Consider the following 18,524-nt stretch of genomic DNA (forward strand, 5'->3'; position numbering starts at 1 on the left):
CATTGCCAGATGACCTCAGACCTCAATTGTACCATACTGTATCTCAGATGTAAGGTTTCATGGCCTTGTGTTTGTATTAGGACAGTGGTTCTCAGCCAGTGGTCTGGGGACCACCAGTGGTTCTTGAGGGGGTTCCAGGTGGTCCCCAGCTAAATGATGGAGAGTTGGTAACCAAATTGACCCTTATAGAGCTTTAACTCTTGAGAGTGTAAAATGAAACCAAATGGACCCTTACGGGTCCATTTGGTTTCATTTTACACTCTCAAGAGTTAAATTATTGTTAAACATCTGCATTACTTAATTAAAGAATTGTTACTTTGATCAACGTTTGCTTGTTTTGTCTCCTATGTTACCAACATCAATATAGCATGGAATTGTGGACAAAATCGTATCCAACGACAACAGTATTCTAAGTCTTGGGTCTGAGAGTCTAAATCTCATCAAATGGTGGTCCGCGGCTCAAATGCCGAATAAATAATGGACCTTGATGTGAAAAGGGTTGAAAACCACTGCATTAGGAGGATGACACAGTGTAGTGAGTGATTGTGGCCAGAGTGATATACGGACAGAGTGACATACATACATACAGTACATATACGTATATAGTACACAGACAGACAACCTGATGAATCAACTTTCTTTCCTCTCTCCGCTCAAGGCTTCGCACGATCTTTTGGCATGCGAATGGCTAACGGAGAGAGGCGAGAGTGGATTAAACCAATCATGTTCAGCGGTGGCCTGGGTTCCATTGAAGACGCACACGTTAAGAAGGAAGAGGCACAGGCAGGTAACGTGAAGCACGTCGAAAGAAGTTCAATCCATTATAAGTGGTGTAGTTTGTATTGTGTTTGTTATTGAATTCAATATATTCCTCTGCTCATTCATTGTGCTCGTCAGAAATGGAGGTGGTAAAGATCGGAGGGCCGGTGTACAGGATCGGTGTGGGAGGAGGAGCGGCCTCTTCTATACAAGTACGGGCACTAGCTTGTCCTCTAATAGAGCGTCGCAGTTCCGCCACTTCCTGGTGCCGGAAGTAAATACTCGATGCGTTTTTCCCATTGACTTTTCCAAAAATATTTATATCAATCAATTTAAGCCTAGAATCAAGCCATCCAGGATACTGGTGAATCATGACCATAAAACCTTTTTTTCTGTGATTTTTTTTTATTTTATATTTAATGATATGATATACTATATTTAATAAATACCCTTTGTTTTGCCGTTTTCAAAAAGGTTTTTCACAGAATCAAACGTTTTATGGTCATGATTCACCAGTATCCTGGATAGCTTGATTCTAGGATTAAATTAATTTATATAAATATCTTTGTAAAAGTCAATGGGAAAAATGCATTGAGTATTTACTTCCGGCACCAGGAAGTGGGCGTGAACTGCGACGCTCTATACAGTGGTTCTCAACCTGTGGATCGGGACCTGATTTTAGGGGGGTCCCCAGATGACAGTAAAGTGACAATTTAAGGACCTTTAAGACCTTTTTAATACCTAAAAAAAATCAAAAAGTCCATTACTGCATCAAAAGTAATCAACGAATTATACTATAAAAACTGATCAAACATTTGCCAGTTTGCTAAATGCCTAAATTGTAACTTTGGCCAAATTGTCAAATAATAAAACTTTTGAAAATAGCTGACCTATAAGCTTGTAGATCAGCTATTTTCACAATATTTATCTGTGGAACCGAATCAAACTAAATGTAATGCCTCAACCCCTACACTTCCAAGTGCTTGTGATTATTTTTGGGCGGGGGGGTCCCCAGTTCAAAGATTATTTTGGGGGGTCGTGGCCTGAAAAGGTTGAGAACCACTGCTCTAATAAATAAAGCACGTCTAGCTGCTGTACAGAAGCTTACAGTAAACCTTCATGGCACATGTGTGCAGGTCCAGGGGGATAACTCCAGTGCCAGGGATCTGGGCGCGGTCCAGAGAGGAGATGCTGAGATGGAACAGAAGATGAACCGGGCTCTCAGGGCCTGCCTCGAGAGAGCCGGAGAAAACCCCATCTGTAGCATACATGATCAGGGAGCAGGAGGAAACGGTACAGCTTTTATCTTTTACAGGAGACGAGATGGTACACTCCTGCATAGCTGTCTGTCTGTTGTTCTACTCTTATGAACCTGCTCAGCTGTGCATAAGACTTTGATACAGGTTTTTTTCCTTTTTATTATCATACCAGGCACCGAATAATCACACCAAAGAATCATTCTGCTTTGCCGAGACTTTTCATGTGAGAGTACAAAAAGTCTCTAACAAGCTAACAAGAACCGATGGAACGGACAAGTAGAATTTGTTCACAGCTAAAACATATAAATGCACGCGTAGAAGTGGTCTGGTTCCTAATTAGTAGCACCTGGGTGACAAAAATATGTTGTTTAACACATTGAACGCCAGAGGTTAATCTCATAATGTACCTACCAGTGCCAAGCTCTTTTTGTTGTTTTTTTCATGTCGTCATAGCCCCCGCTAAATCCGTTTAAAATCCGCGTTCATTTGGTTCGACACAAACACGGGATCCGTGAAAAACAAAAACAAAAAACTGCGAGCCGATCCGTGCCTCCATTTTGAAGTTACATGCGAGAACGTTAGACAGGACGATGCGGTGAGGAAAACCACAAGGGAGATAAATCGATTCTAAGCTGATGCCTAGACAGGAAACGGATGCGAGCGAAAAAAACGGAACCAGTATTATTCCGTTTCCGGTCGGCCCCGGAACCGGAAATGGGTCGAAAAAAAATCCGGAAAGTGCACTTTTTCGATTTAACATGGGAAATGCGAGTCGCGACTGGCACGCTGCGGCTTTAAATCGGTTCGCGTAGATCTACGCGACTGGCAGTCAATGTGTTAATGTGTGAATGAGGAACACAGAAGACTTTACTAATGTAACATTTCGTTTTTTGGTAATTATGGAAAGGATAATTCACTACGAGCGAGTCAAACCCTCCAATGTCCTCCAATGTCAGGCCATAGCACCCCCTGGTCATGCGGTTATTTTCTTAGAACTGATGTACTCCCAGTGCATTATCCCTTACTTATTGAATGCTGTGTTTTTGTTTAATGTTTAGAGGATTGGACGTGAGATGCTGAACTGTGTTGTTTTCAGGCAATGTGCTGAAGGAGTTGAGTGAGCCAGCAGGAGCTGTCATCTACTGCAGTCGATTTAAGGTAGTACATACAGTACACACACACACACACACACTCACACTCACACTCACACACACACACACACACACACACACACACACACACACACACACACACACACACACACACACACACACACACACACACACACACACACACACAGGCTTTTATAAAAGGCAATGTTATTTTCCACACCCGAACATGTTTATTGCCTTTCTGCCTCGTTGAGAATCCTCTTCATATCTCCATAATCCTGACCTTTTGAAGATAATTTCTTTTTTTATTATTATTCTCAATTTTTCTTGCTGTCTCGTTCTCTCCTCCATAGAAAGGAGACCCCACCCTGAGTGTGTTGGAGCTGTGGGGTGCAGAGTACCAGGAGAGCAATGCCCTCCTGCTCCGTCCAGCGGACCGCCCCTACCTGGAGAGGGTGTGTCAGAGGGAGAAGTGCCCCGTTGACTTCGTAGGAAACATCACTGGAGATGGCAAGGCACGTGTTTAACCTGTACCCAGTCACCAGGCCCATAGCTGTCCTCTAAACCAGTGGCTCTCAACCTGTGGGTCCGGACACCCAGGGGGGTCCCCACAGGATTTTTGAGGGGTCCCCAGATGACAGTGAAGTGATAATTGAAGGACTTTTAAGACCTTTTTAATACACAAAAAGACCATTGGCCTACTGAATCAAAAGTAATCAACGAACTATACTGTAAAAACTGGTGAAACATTGGTCAAATTGTAATATATGTATATATGTAATTGTAATATAAGACAGGCAAAAATTGTGAAAATAACCAATCTAAATGCTATGCAATGCGAGGCGTTGTGAGCTTGTAGATGTGCTATTTTTACAATATTTATCTGTGGAAGCGAGTCAAACAAAATTGAATGCCTCAACTCCTACAATTCCTCCTACAAGTGCTTGTCAGGGTAGGGGTCCCCAGTTCAAATTATTTTTTTGGGGGGGATGCTGCCTAAAAAGAAGAACCACTGCTCTAAACAGATCAGCCACGATTATACTGTCTGTCAGATGTGGATTCTTTGACGGTCGATCAAGAAAGATCATCAAATGTACTGTTCATTCATGTGTATATAGTATATAGATACACAGTGTATATACTGTATATAAAATCATGTGTGCAGTGTGTTTATAATACTTATCCCCTCGTATAGATTGTTCTTGTGGATGATGAGGGAGGAAGAGGAGATAAAAACAGCGGGGGGCGCTCTCCCGTTGACCTGCAGCTGGAGTGGGTTCTGGGGAAAATGCCTCAGAAGGAGTTTGTTATGGAGCGCTCGGCCCCAGTCCTCCAGCCCCTCTCTCTCCCCGTTGGGCTGAACGTCAGGGATGCCCTGGACAGAGTTCTACGTCTGCCTGCTGTGGCCTCCAAACGCTACCTAACCAACAAGGTGAGAGAGTGGTTTTTGTACCTTTAGGGATTAGGACATTAGGTCCTCGGAACCTAAATGTCCTTGGACTAATTGATAGGGTTGAGGGTTGGGTTCTTTATTTCATGGTCTGTCGTAACAAGTACAACATGATTTTGTTACCACTCTTCTGGTGCATTGTCCTCATAAAAACATTAACGATGACAAGGGAAGGGTCTCTTGTCTTGGCAAGGACTCGGAATGGCGAGGTCGTATTTTTTTGTCTACACACTGACGAAAGGCTTGATATCCGAAACGTTTGTAAATTAACCCGTTAAAACCGGGAAAGCATCTGTGTCATTTTAGTCTTTTTTTGTTGGCTATTCAAAAATAGCAGATATACAAGCTCACAGCGTGTCAACAAGCTTGTGCATCTGCTATTTTGGAAAAAAAAAACGACTGGTTTAGAAGGCATTTTGTAGATTCGTCCTCCGGTCTTAATGGGTTGTTAAGGCATATGGAGAAATAAAAGCTAAATTGACCTTGTCATTCCGAGTGCGACCCTTCGCTTTAATGGGTTAAGGCATATGGAGAAATAAAAGCTAAATTGACCTTGTCATTCCGAGTGCGACCCTTCGCTTGTCATTGTTTGTTCCGTCCCAACAAGTAGAACAACACAGTACGAGGCGCCCGCTGGCCTAGCGGTCCAGGCGCACATCACATAAGCTGGTAATCCAGCTTGACAGCGTGTCGCGGGTTCGACTCCCGATCCCGACGGCCTTTGCTTTGTGTCACCCCCCCCAACTCTCTCCCCATTTCCTGTCAGCCTACTGTCCTATCAATAAAGGCAGAAAAAAAAAAAAAAAATATCTCCCATTAAAACCTGGAACGCGTTTGTGTCATTTTTAGATTTGAGCTAAAAAGCATTATTTTACACTTTGGCTATTAAGAAATAGCAGATATACAAGCTCATAGTGTGGCACCGAGTGCCGTGCTATGAGCTTGTAGATCTGCTATTTTTGAAAAATCGAGAAAATATGTGCAAATTAGCCTATTTATATTATTGTGAACATAAGCGAACATTTTAACTCAAATCTTTGCTTCTGGGGGTCCCACTCCCTGGAACAAAATATTTTGAGATGGGGGTCGGCGGCCAAATACATATCATTTTGGGGGTCCTTGACATGAAAAAGTTTGAGAACCACCGATATAGAAACATGCGTTTTTCAGAAAACTGATTAGAAGACATTAGTAAGAATCGGCCTCAGGTCTTAATGGGTAAAAAAGATAAAAGAATAACACAATACTGTGTGTTTCTTTTCACATTGGTATATATTTGTTGTGCTCTCCTAAAGCTGTGCCGGAAATATCCAAGAGTTGTACTTTTTTTGCGGTCTTGCTGTGTGATGAGATTCATGCCCTCTTGTCTCCTATCTCTCACACCCTCAGGTGGACCGCTCCGTGACCGGTCTGGTTGCCCAGCAACAGTGCGTGGGTCCTCTTCACACCCCATTGGCCGACGTGGCTGTTGTCGCCCTGTCTCCGTTCGGCCTGGAGGGAGCGGCGACCGCAATCGGGGAGCAGCCAATCAAAGGCCTGGTCTCCCCGGGGGCCGGCGCTCGCATGGCTGTGGGAGAGGCTCTGACCAATCTGGTGTTTGCCAAAGTAACAGCCCTGAAGGTAAGGAGGGTAATGGAATTGTAGAGGTGAGTTCACAACATCATTCCTGGGTAAAGTGGAACCAGACTCTCATCATTTTTTTTCATTATAAACTAGATATGAGAAGAAAAAAATAGCTAGATTGAAGAAATGAAAATTGTCTTTGACTGCCCCTGGTGGCTCCACCAGTTTGTGCATGTGCAAAATAATCATGGTGCCCTGTGTTTGAAATGGGCTTCAAACCTTCAAACCTGTGTCCCCAGGTTTTACCCTCTCTTTCCTCCATTAAGAGGATTAAACTAATGCCTTCTAAATCAGTAGTTCTGAGACTTTTTGTGCCAAGGACCCCCCAAAAATTCAAAATTATTCAAAACATTTTCATGCACTTTCAAGATTAAAAAAAATAAAATCAAAAATAGCAGATGCACAAGCGCGCTGCGCGGCACCAAGTGACGCACTATGAGCTTGTATATCTACTATTTCTGAGAACCACTGTTTTAAACCACTGGTCTAAATCCAGAGTGATTAAGAGTTTTCTGAAAAACCTATGTTGCTATATTTATAGCTAAAATCTAAAATGACACGGATGCTTTCTCGTTTTAATGGGTTAAGCTCTGGGCTTAGTATGTACATCTCAGATCTGGAAAGAAATCTTGATCAGTTATGGTTTAAGATAAGACCGTATCTGCTCTCTTTCCTTTCTCTCTATTATGCAAATCTCTGCATGCTTGTGTGCCTGCATATCTTTTTTTTAAATGTTTTACTTTTTTATTGGATTTTCCACAGAAGCATTCAACATAAAAAGTTGGTATTATGCAGATACGTAATAGCTTCCTCCATTGCAAACCATCAAATACAAAACTTGCAATAAACAGATTGAATTAACACCCAAACACTGAAAACATACAGGTTAAATGAAAATAATAATTAAAGAAAATGGATAAAGACAGACAGATAAACAAAACAAAACAACATCAGTCAAAACGGTACATATCCATGACACATCTATAATCTGTAACAGCACAACACAGCAAGCCCATGACATCAACCGCTCCACCAGACCTCACGTATCCTCCATCAGGGATGGATTTAAATTCTGGACAAATTGAAAGAATGTACCCCATACCTTCCCAAACGTATTGGAGGAGCCACTCAATGAGAATCTAATCTTTTCTAGTTTCAGTCAGTACAAGATGTCTCTTATCCAGTGAGTGTGGAAGTGGGCGATTCCCAATGAATCAAAATGAGTCTCCCAAAATAACCTTTTCCAATTTAGAGAGCGAGGGCAGTGAGGAAAAAACTCCAGACAGAGCACCCAAAGAAGAGGCTCTATTCACAGCAGCCATCGTATGAAGACATTCACAGGTGTTACCAATGATACTAATGAAGGCTCTGTTCCATTCTGGTCAAACAGAGTCAGGGTGCTGATATTGTGCATGTCTACAGTTGGGGTCCAGGGACCCTCATGGGCTTCCAAATAGCCCCTTACAGGTGTGTAACTCTGAGAGTGTACAAATGGAACCAAATGGACCCGTAAGGGTCCATTTGGTTCCATTTGTACACTCTTAGAGTTATGGGGGTCGTGGAAACCACTGTGCTACACTAAATGGAACAGAGCCTTCATTAGTATCATTGGTAACACCTGTGAAGGAAGTGATAATATGGCTGCTGTGCATAGAGCCTAGTAGGCTCCACTCTTTGCCCCACTATCTCGATATAGAATGAAAGATCTCTGTCCAATAGTTGTGTGTAGAGGGGCAAAGCCAGAACGCGTGAATGAGGTCTGCCGGAGATTGTTGACATCTATCGCAATCAGGAGATACATTATCATACATTTTTTGACAACCGGGCCTTAGTGTAATGAATACGGTGTGACAGCTTTACATTGAATAAGAGCATGCCTAGAGGCATTCAATGCGAGTGGGTCTGCAACATTTACGCTCTTTCATAAGTTTCATTTTTACTTCACCAGGCATTTAAGGCTTTCATTGCCTGAGGTGCCTCTGTTTTGTGATAACATGCACGTAGCGGCATGAACTGTGATTGGTCTGCTTTCGGTTGGACATACTGAACATACATAGACTTGGAGTTTTGGTTGATTGAATACTTAAACCCATTAAGACCTGGAACGCATCTGTGTCATTTTTTGATTTAAAAAAATATATATATATTTTACACTTTGGCTATTCAAAAATAGCAGATCTACAAGCTCATAGCGCGGCACCGAGTGCCGCGCTATGAGCTTGTAGATCTGCTATTTTTGAAACATCGTGAAAATGTGTGCAACTCTTTCAATAAATATTCTTTTAAAGCAAACATTTGTAACTCAAATCTTTGCTTCTTGGGGGTCCCTGGAACAACATATTTTGAGATGGGCGTCGGCGGCCAAATACATATCATTTTGGGGGTCCTTGACATGATTTTTTTTTAGCACCACTGATATAGAAACATACGTTTTTCAGAATACTGTTGCGATTTAGGAGATGTAGAATTGGCTTCAGGTCTTAAAGGGTTAATAGTCAGAAATGTAAAACAGCACGTGGTACAGTAGGACATTAAAGCTAAAAGGACAACACGAAAAACTCCATTGTGGTCTTGGAGACAAACACTGCTAGGCTCTTAATCTTGACCTGGCCATGCGCTTGACACTAGCCTGGTAAACCATCCCGGTCGCGTGAATTCCCATTTTCATGTGTGAATGTGAATTGACGCGACAGGCATGGTTTACCAGGCTAGCTTGACACACGGCCATGCTGGAACGACGTTAAAGCAGCATGGTAAATGTTGTGTTTGTGTGTTTTCAGGATGTGAAGTGTAGTGGTAACTGGATGTGGGCTGCCAAGCTCCCCGGTGAGGGGGCAAGTCTGTGGGACGCCTGCAAGGCTATGTGTGAAGTCATGGGTCGTCTGGGAGTGGCCATCGACGGAGGCAAGGACTCCCTGAGCATGGCTGCAAGAGTGGGGAAGGACACGGTGAAAGCACCAGGTACTCTCTCACAATGTATACAATAGAATTTTTGCAATTCAGACATTTAACAGACACTCCAGAGTGACTGCCTGCCAGTGTTGATTTCGTCGACTTAAACTGTGACGAAATAAGTTCGCCGACTACCCTTTTTCACTGCTGAAAACTAAATAAAAACTAAGCTATGATGACTAAAACTAAGACTAAATATGTTGACAATTTCGTCAACAGATAAAAACTAGACTAAAATGTTAGAGAGAGACTAGTGGAGAAGAGATCCAGTAGAGCTAAGACAAGTCATTTTATGGTTGGTTGCCCTCGGGTGTTCATGCTGAAAATAGCAGATCTACAAGCTCACAACGCGTCGCAAGCTTGTAGATCTGCTATTTTCAGCATGCAAAATCAGCCATTACGACGCCATCAAGGCACCGACAAAATACATTTTAGTCGACTATAATCTTATATTTTGTTGACTGAAACTGGACAAAAACTAAACCATTTCAGATGACTAAAATATGACTAAAACAAAAAAAAAATGCTGTCAAAACAACACTACTGCCTGCCTTTGTGGGTTTCAATGTATATGTGAATGTGTGTGGTCTTCTGTGTGTGTGTTTGTACTGTATATCAATGTCAAGTAGACAGTGGGGTTCAGTGAGAGTGTGTGTGAGTCAGTGTGTTCGTCAGCATCTGCTTTTCCTCTGTGTTACAGGTGCTCTGGTTATCTCTGTGTATGCTGTGTGTCCTGACATCACAGCCACTGTCACTCCTGATCTGGAGGATCCAGATGGAAAAGGTCTCTCTCTCTCTCTCTCTCTCTCTCTCTCTCTCTCTCTCTCTCTGTGTGTCTGTCTCCAAGGGTGTAAATACATTCAATTATAACTAGCTTAATGATTCATAGTTTGTTTTCAATTCGTCACTGCAGACAATGAATAAACATTCTCCCTTCTCTCTCGGTAACATGGAATCCTGAACATGGCCTGGTTGTAGGCAGTCTGTACTTGTTCCTGCCAGTATGCTAAACAACACATGATCTAGTAGGCTATATAAGGCTTTAATGAGCTGCTGTAGCAAAATAGTAGAGACCTGCAAGAATAATGAAGTGTTGAGAAAGCCGTGTTCCCTTATTTCTCTTAACAAGAGACATGCTTTCCCCCCCATATATTAGATTAGTTTTAGGTGAGGCAATGTGCTAGTAGAGCAAAAACAATTACTGTACTACACAATGTATTGAGCTATAAAATCCCCCCCTGCTATGAATATTGTGCCTCAGGAGCCAAACCTTCTACTGCTTAATAGTTTCTTAGAGGCCTGCTGGGAGAGTGTTACTCATACAACACATTTTAGTTTCTTTAGTTAAACAAGGATGCTGTAATGAGTTATTGCTAATGGCCCAAAATAATTGTAATATTGAGTGAAATAGGCCAAGTGTTAGACCTATACACAGTACATGATTAGTATACTATATCTGCTTTTTGTGTTATTCAAAGGCACATTAGTTTACATGCCAGTGTAGATAAGACAATACCTTCATACTGTAAATAAAAGTCAGTTTATAGTAACACAGTATCTTGTACATACTATATAATGGCAACTTCTTGAATATATTCTAATGAAGATACCTTCACACATCTTTTGGAATTGTAGAGACAGTTGCGTCATGGTATAAAGTTGAAATTTCACTACCCATACTGTATATCTTTGCTGTCCGGCAGAAACCAGCTAACTCCATTTTTCCGTTTTTGCATTTTTTTTTCCATAAATCAGTGCTATTGAACACCCTTTACGTCTGTGTGTCGATTAAAAAAATATTGAACCAATGAAAAGTTATTAAAAAGCGCTTCTGACAAAACCAGCTAACTCCATTGGATCCTCAAACTTTCTGCTAAACCAGTGAAGTCCACCAAAGGGGGGTGGAGTTAGCTGGTTTTGCTGACTCCAGGCTCCACCCCCTTTTGACCTCCAACCTCATAGTGAGCTTGGAGGTCCATTCAGCTGTTCCTATCAATGATGAACAAAACCTCCTAACCCCACTTTTTTTGTTTTGTTTTTGTCATTTCCTGAAAAATGAACATTTTGGAGTTAGCTCGTTTCTGCCCGGACAGCAGAGATATAGCACATGCACATTCATCATTTGTTCATATATATCCTGTGTGGTATTCCCCAGGTGTGTTGCTGTGGGTTCCAGTGACTCCAGAGCGTCATCGCCTCGGGGGCTCTGCCCTGGCTCAGTGTTACGGCCAGGTGGGAGACGTCTGTCCTGACCTGGACCACCCGGAGCAACTGAGTGCCTGCTTCAACACCACACAGACACTCATACATGGTCAGTTTGCACAACCAGGCAAATTATCCCTCCACTGCTACACTATCAGTCTAGGCTGCCCTAGCGCGTCTGATGTCTGGTCTAGATAGTCCAGGGGCCAAGCCATATTTTGGTACCACCTAAGGTGACCGTAAAGTTTTTGTATTTTTGTCTTCCTACATGTCTCTAGTTTATATTTTGGTATGATAACCCTTCCAATCTTGTAGCTTAATGGCAGTTATCTCTACCTACCGGCTAATGTAGAATCTTTGTGTCTCCTACCGGAAATACACCCGGGCATCAAATTATTGCGACAAAAAACAAAATATATCCATGTATTCAAGGCTTCATGGGGTGTGCAATTGATGGAAAATAAATATTTTTTTGGGTGAACTCCTCTACCCATTCAGCTATGACCACCCTAGACCGAAGGAGGGTCAACTTTTGCAAGCTTATGGAAAGCAGTCTTTTTGCAAACACCAAAAGTCTTAGAAGTTATCAATTGCACACCCCATGAAGCCTTGAATACATGGATATATTTTGTTTTTTGTCGCAATAATTTGATGCCCGGGTGTATTTCCGGTAGGAGACACAAAGATTCTACTTTGTGTCTCCTACCGGATACATTAGCCGGTAGGTAGTGATAACTGCCATTAAGCTACAAGATTGGAAGGGTTATCATACCAAAATATAAACTAGAGACATGTAGGAAGACAAAAATACAAAAACTTTACGGTCACCTTAGGTGGTACCAATTTGTGAAAATATCAGTGTTGGCCCCTGGACTAAGAGGGGCGGGTTCAAAATCTCTGGAGAAAATTTCTGTGGGATCCCATTGCTTCACCGATCTGTCCGTCAGCCTCCGCCCCGCCCGCGCCCCTCCTCCTCCCCCAATGTGCAGCATTGAGAGGAGGAAGAGGAAGTGAATGGAGCAGTAAATCTTCGGATCACGTTATTTATTTATTCATTTAAATAACTGACATATCCGTCTTTGGCGGTTAACGGTTGGATTTGAAAAGACGGATATATCCGTCTTTGGCGGTGAATGTGTTAAGGGTGTGATATCTTGTATGGTGACTTGTGATTTGTTTCATTATTGTTATTTTTTGTTATGTTTTGTTTTCTATTGCCAGATCGCCTGCTGAGTGCGGGACATGACATCAGTGATGGCGGACTCATTACTTGTGTGCTTGAGATGGCATTTGCAGGAAATCGTGGAATTGAGGTGGAATTGTCATCACAAGGAGTTACAGGTTGGAGGAACAGTTTGCTCCTCTCCTTTTGTAGTCTATACTTTATAGATTTATATATATACACAGTATATGTCTTGGTGCTTTCACATAATATTTACACAATGACATTTTAGATAAATAATCATCAATATTGCATGTATAATAACTGTGTGACTGTGTAAAGGCAAATAATAGATCAGCTAGAACAGTTAGGTATGTTCCGAATATTGCATCACTTTACGTGTTATTACAATATCCCAAATGTCAGACCATATCTAATATCTGGTAGACTAAACACACACACACACACACACACACACACACACACACACACACACACACACACACACACACACACACACACACACTATAAATTGCCCATTCTGCCTCCCATGTTCTCTGTGCAGCCATTGAGCTACTGTTCCATGAGGAGCTGGGCTTGGTTCTGGAGGTATCGGAGGCTGACGTAGAGACGGTGCGTCAGAGGTACACAGATGCAGGGCTACAGTGTCACCGAATCGGCAGAACTTGTGGCTTCGGACCCGAGGCCATGGTGAGGCTCACAGCAGCGGCTCTCAAACTGTTCCACGTTGTAGCATACATTTTATTTGATATTCATTTTATTCTCATTTACTGACGGCATCTACTTAACCCATTAAGACCTGGAACTGTGTCATTTTTAGATTTGAGCTAAAAAGCATTATTTTACACTTTGGGCTATTCAAAAATAGCAGATATACAAGCTCGTAGCGCGGCACCGAGTGCCGCGCTACGAGCTTGTAGATCTGCTATTTTTGAAACTTTTTGAAAATGTGTGCAAATCTTTGAATAATATATTTTTAAAGCGAACATTTGTAACTCAAATCTTTGCTTCTGGGGGGTCCCTGAAACAAAACATTTTGATGGGGGTCCGCGGCCAAATACATATAATTTTGGGGGTCCTTGACATGAAAAAGATTGAGCACCACTGATATAGAAACATACATTTTTCAAAAAAGTTGAGATTTAGGAGACATGTAGAATCGGCTTCAGGTCTCAATGGGTTAAGGCCCATTTTCGCTGTGTCTTTGAGGACCACCTTGAAGTCTGCCATTTACCCCTCTGTCTGCCAGGTCATCGTTCGTGTGGACGGACAGGAAGTGTTGAGCGAGCGGCTGCCCAGCCTCAGAGCGCTGTGGGAAAGCACCAGTTTCCAGCTGGAGCGCCTCCAGGCCAACGAGGACTGTGTGAAGCAAGAAGAGCGGGGGCTAAGCACGCGCACACAGCCCTGCTTCAACGTGACCTTTGACCCCTCAGAGATGCCCAGCATCAGCCAGCTTGGTAAGACAACGAGGCATGAATGGTGGACGGTAGTTTGATTTGTCTTTTTACTTTGATACTTTCCTCTAAATCATAACGTCAGCTTTTGTTAATTTGGGTGTTATTTTTTTTTGTTGTTGTTATCAATTGTTTTTATTTATCGTACCAGCAATATATCAGCCATACAATTATGCCAGTAAACATAGATGCATCATGAATACAAAATTAAACAAAAACAAGATACTGATACATGCACAACTTAACACATTGGGTGCCAAAACCGTATATATACGTTTTTTCAAAAAGTCACGTTGAGTGCCAAAACCGTATATATACCGTTTTTGAGATTTTTTTTTTTCTTTTTTCTTTTTTTTTTCTTTTTTTTTTCCTTCACAGCACCAGGAGATATCATTTTCCGAAGATTTAGACTCCAATCCACTTCCTGGTTAACTTATAACTTCAAAAGCCTGTATCTCGGCTCCTCAAAAATGGTTAAAAATCCTGGCACTCAGTGTACTCTGTTTAAAAAAAAAACTGGCACCCAATATTAAAAACAGCACAGAAGTTCAATCAAATAAAATAATAAGCAAACCCACCCACCCCTCCCAGGACCAACGATGCCACGAAAGGCAAGGGCCAAACGCCATGCACATGTACCTGTGCAAAGTTACACCAGGGACAGCCTAAATCAAGCCCTTAAGCTTTATCTGCAATGGTAGACCATACGTTAACCTTTCTCTCGCTTGCTCCATGTAATCTCGCTAATTTGTGTGTGTTATTCATGGGTTTTTTATGTGGCTCTTCTTTCTTTCTTTCAGCTGCGGGACTGCCCCGTGTGGCTGTGGTCAGGGAAGAGGGCAGTAACGGAGACAGGGAGATGACTGTATCTCTTTATATGGCCGGATTTGAGGTGCACAGACTTGCAATCACCCACAAATGCTTGGACCTACACTGCATTCAATCATTCATTCATTCTATTGTCTGTACCTTCTCTTCATAATAGTTTATTTCTGTTTTTCAAGGTCTGGGATGTGACCATGCAGGACCTGTGTTCTGGCTCCCTGACCCTGGATCCCTTCAAGGCAGTGGTGTTTGTCGGAGGATTCAGTTATGCAGATGTTCTGGGATCAGCTAAAGGCAAAAGCCGCACACACACACACACACACACACACACACACACACGCATGCAGACATTCATCTGCAGAGGGAAACACGGCAGACACTTCTAACACTGTATGTCATATGTATTCATTAAAGGCTGGGCCGCCACCGTAGCGTACAACCCCCAGGCCAAGGCAGAGTTTGAGCGCTTCCGTCGCCGAGGCGACACGCTGAGCCTGGGCGTGTGCAACGGCTGCCAGCTGTTGGCCCTGCTGGGCTGGGTTGGAGAGAGGCAAGATGGAGGAGGTAAGAGAGATGGAGAGAGGGAAGGAAGATGTTGAGTAAAAAGTGTTTGAGTGAAGCAGTGTTGATTTTTACAGCAAATTCTGATTTAGTTTTAGTCGGTAGTCTTTTGAAATTCCATTCAGTTTTAGTCATATTTTAGTCATCTGAAATGTTTCAGTTTTTGTCTAGTTTTAGTCGACTAAATATCATAAGATTATAGTCGACTAAATCTACAGTTGATTTAGTCGACTAAAATGTATTTTGGCGGTGCCTTGATGGCGTCGTAATGGCTGATTTTACACTCGGTTGCATGCTGAAAATAGCCGATCTGCAAGCTCACAACGCGTCGCAGGGCGACGCGTTGTGAGCTTGTAGATCGGCTATTTTCAGAGCGCAACACCTGAGCGCAACCAAACATAAAATGACTTGTCTTTTAGTTCTACTGGATCTCTTCCACTAGTCCCTGACTAACATTTTAGTCTAGTTTTTATCTGTTGACGAAATTGTCAATATACATTATTTAGTCTGAGTTTTAGTCATCATAGCTTAGTTTTTATTTAGTTTTTATGTAGTTTTCGTCAGTGAAAAAAGGTAGTCGACGAACATTTTTCGTCATAGTTTTAGTCGACGAAATCAACACCGGAGTGAAGGGTAATGTTGCACTGTTCTGCATGATAATACTCTTCAGTAAGATGAGATAAATCTATAATAATCCCTGAGGGGGGGGGGAGTCAGTCGTTGCAGCGCACAATAATTACAACCAAAACTATTATTACTGCAAATGTCATCTGTTGAACAACTCCTGCTGATTATTTTTGGGGCTCTCATCGTGAAAGTGTGCATTTTTCCCTTTCCCCAGAATCCGACGTGGTTCTGACCCACAACAAGTCTGGCCGTTTTGAATCTCGGTTCGTCTGCGTGGGGATCCAGGCCTCACCATCTGTCTGGCTCCAAGGCATGGAGGGCTCGGCCCTGGGAGTGTGGGTCGCACATGGAGAAGGTACAGGAAGTGCCAAGCAAGAGTTCTGTCCTGGTGCAAGCACTTGATCTGCCTTATATATTATGATGAAACATTATGCCCCCATCACATACAGTAGGACCGTTCCCAGATTATTTTGGGGGGTCCCCAGATGATTAGCTTAATGTACCACATTATTTTCTCACTCAACAGTAAACAAACCAACATACAGTATAAGCGTATACAGGGTATCTGCACATTTCTAAAGTTGCAATTTAATGACTTTTAAAGGACGACTTCACCACTTTTCAACCTTATCTTCATATAATAGGTCCTCACTAATGCTCATGATAAAATGGTACAATTCTTTTCTAATCAGTCTGTGTCTCAGAGGAGGGCTGTAGACAGTTCAGAAACCCGTCTACCAGTGACATCATCGATGGTGAATCCAAGCTAATAGAAACTGCAGGCTTTGTATTCCTGGAAAGTTGCAATGCAATAATAGATCCCATTGTTCTCGCCTTAATACAAATCTGAATTAAAAAATTGTAATCTTTTTGGGGAAAAAAATCCTGCCTAACGATGATGTCACTGGGTTTCTGGACTGTCCACAGCCCTCCTATGAGACACAGACCAAGTAGGAAAAAATTGTATCATTTTATCATGAGCATTAGTGAGGACCTATTATATGAAGATATGTTGAAAAGTGGTGAAGTCGTCCTTTAAGACCTTTTTAATACCAAATTGACCAAATTATCAAATATTACTGAGAAAGAGGCAAACATTGTGAAAATAGCCGAACTGTACAAGCTCGGCTATTTTCAAAATATGAATCTGTGGAACAGAGTCAAACTAAATGTAATGCCTAGTAAATTGCTGCTCAGTGTGGGGGGGGGGGGGGGGGCAGTTAAAATATATAATTCTGGAGGAAGTAATTAACTTCAATGGAGTGTATTCGGTTTTCGATCTGGTTAAATTGTCAGATCCAGTTTTGGGCCCGCTGCAGTTGCACTGACCTCTCTCCTTCTCCTTACAGGTCAAATGCAGTTCCGTTCCTCTCATGCCCAGGAGCAGATCATCTCCGGAGGGCTGGCTCCTCTCCGCTACCTGGACGACCAGGGTCATCCCACCGAGGAGTACCCGCTGAACCCCAACGGCTCTCCGCGCGGTCTGGCCGGCCTCTGCTCCAAGGACGGGAGACACCTGGCCATGATGCCTCACCCGGAGCGCTGCACCCTGGGCTGGCAGTGGCCCTGGGCCCCCCGTGAGTTCCGTCCCTCTCTCAGCCCATCGCCCTGGTTGCGTATGTTCCAGAATGCAGCCGCCTGGTGCAGCAATGCCAAGTGATGTTCAATGGTATGGACACATGGTACTGTCAGTGTTGTGGTGTTGTTTTTGAGGATTGCACAAGAGATCCTTCAGTAGTACATCTCTACAGAGTGTTACTCATACCTTTTCTTGTCTCCTTTGATACAATAATAGAATTTTCGTTCTACGGTTATCAACGTTACATAATGTTTGTACCTCAAAAGTTATTATTTTGAGAAGATGATGGTTTCTTGCTGACTTCATATACATTCCATGAGTTTCTATTGCTGTTAACTGTATTTTCTAGAATGGTTTTGCCAATCAGGTCAGATGAAAATATCCTACGTTACACTACGTTTACGATGAGACAACCTGATTGGTGCTCTGTATAACAATTGATGAATATGATTGGCTGTCTGACTGCTGAACCCTGCCAAAACTTGAACTTGTGAAAGAATAAAAGATTTCTACATATGGGGCTGTGTGTGTTACACATCTTAGGATATGGAAAGATAATAAATAGTATTTATTATAGAATATACAAATATACATAATTTCACATTTAGTATTTACAGTAAAGTATTACAGTACTGACATGAAAAGTAGCATTTGTTTTTAGCGTAATGCCCTGGATTGCAATAATAACGAATAATTTGTCAGAGGAATAGAAATTAAAACTATGCCAGGGTATTGCACTTTAGGGAAGAGACACGAAAAAAGATACAGTACTGTAGCTTCACTGACACCCAAAAGAAGAAATTCCACAACAAAGTAACAACAGGAAAACACTTCCTGTTATTGTAGTGATAATAGAAAAAATCACACCCTGTGTGAAGGTAGCGGCGCCTTTGATACATTTTGTCATCGATATGTGTTTATAATGTGTTTATAGCCAT

At 42.3% G+C, this 18,524-nt stretch overlaps 1 protein-coding gene across 2 annotated transcripts in view; it reads left to right on the forward strand.

The window, feature by feature from the left end:
* Nucleotides 1-18,090, forward strand: part of pfas (phosphoribosylformylglycinamidine synthase) — a 37,367-nt gene extending 19,277 nt beyond the window's left edge. For both annotated transcript variants that reach the window (XM_084067565.1, XM_084067566.1), the window contains exons 11-28: nt 659-787; nt 898-971; nt 1,896-2,052; nt 3,115-3,176; nt 3,484-3,645; nt 4,326-4,562; nt 5,970-6,200; nt 8,984-9,164; nt 9,856-9,939; nt 11,311-11,466; nt 12,579-12,698; nt 13,085-13,230; nt 13,790-13,997; nt 14,795-14,886; nt 14,999-15,113; nt 15,234-15,383; nt 16,222-16,362; nt 17,357-18,090. In XM_084067565.1, coding sequence (XP_083923691.1) covers nt 659-787; nt 898-971; nt 1,896-2,052; nt 3,115-3,176; nt 3,484-3,645; nt 4,326-4,562; nt 5,970-6,200; nt 8,984-9,164; nt 9,856-9,939; nt 11,311-11,466; nt 12,579-12,698; nt 13,085-13,230; nt 13,790-13,997; nt 14,795-14,886; nt 14,999-15,113; nt 15,234-15,383; nt 16,222-16,362; nt 17,357-17,667 — 2,756 coding nt within the window. In that variant the 3' untranslated portion in view covers nt 17,668-18,090. The remainder of the gene's footprint in view (nt 1-658; nt 788-897; nt 972-1,895; nt 2,053-3,114; nt 3,177-3,483; nt 3,646-4,325; nt 4,563-5,969; nt 6,201-8,983; nt 9,165-9,855; nt 9,940-11,310; nt 11,467-12,578; nt 12,699-13,084; nt 13,231-13,789; nt 13,998-14,794; nt 14,887-14,998; nt 15,114-15,233; nt 15,384-16,221; nt 16,363-17,356) is intronic.
* Nucleotides 18,091-18,524: the final 434 nt, after the last annotated feature.

The sequence above is a fragment of the Gymnoscopelus microlampas genome (assembly GCF_963454915.1).
Source record: "Gymnoscopelus microlampas genome assembly, chromosome: 9".
NCBI lineage: Eukaryota > Metazoa > Chordata > Actinopteri > Myctophiformes > Myctophidae > Gymnoscopelus > Gymnoscopelus microlampas.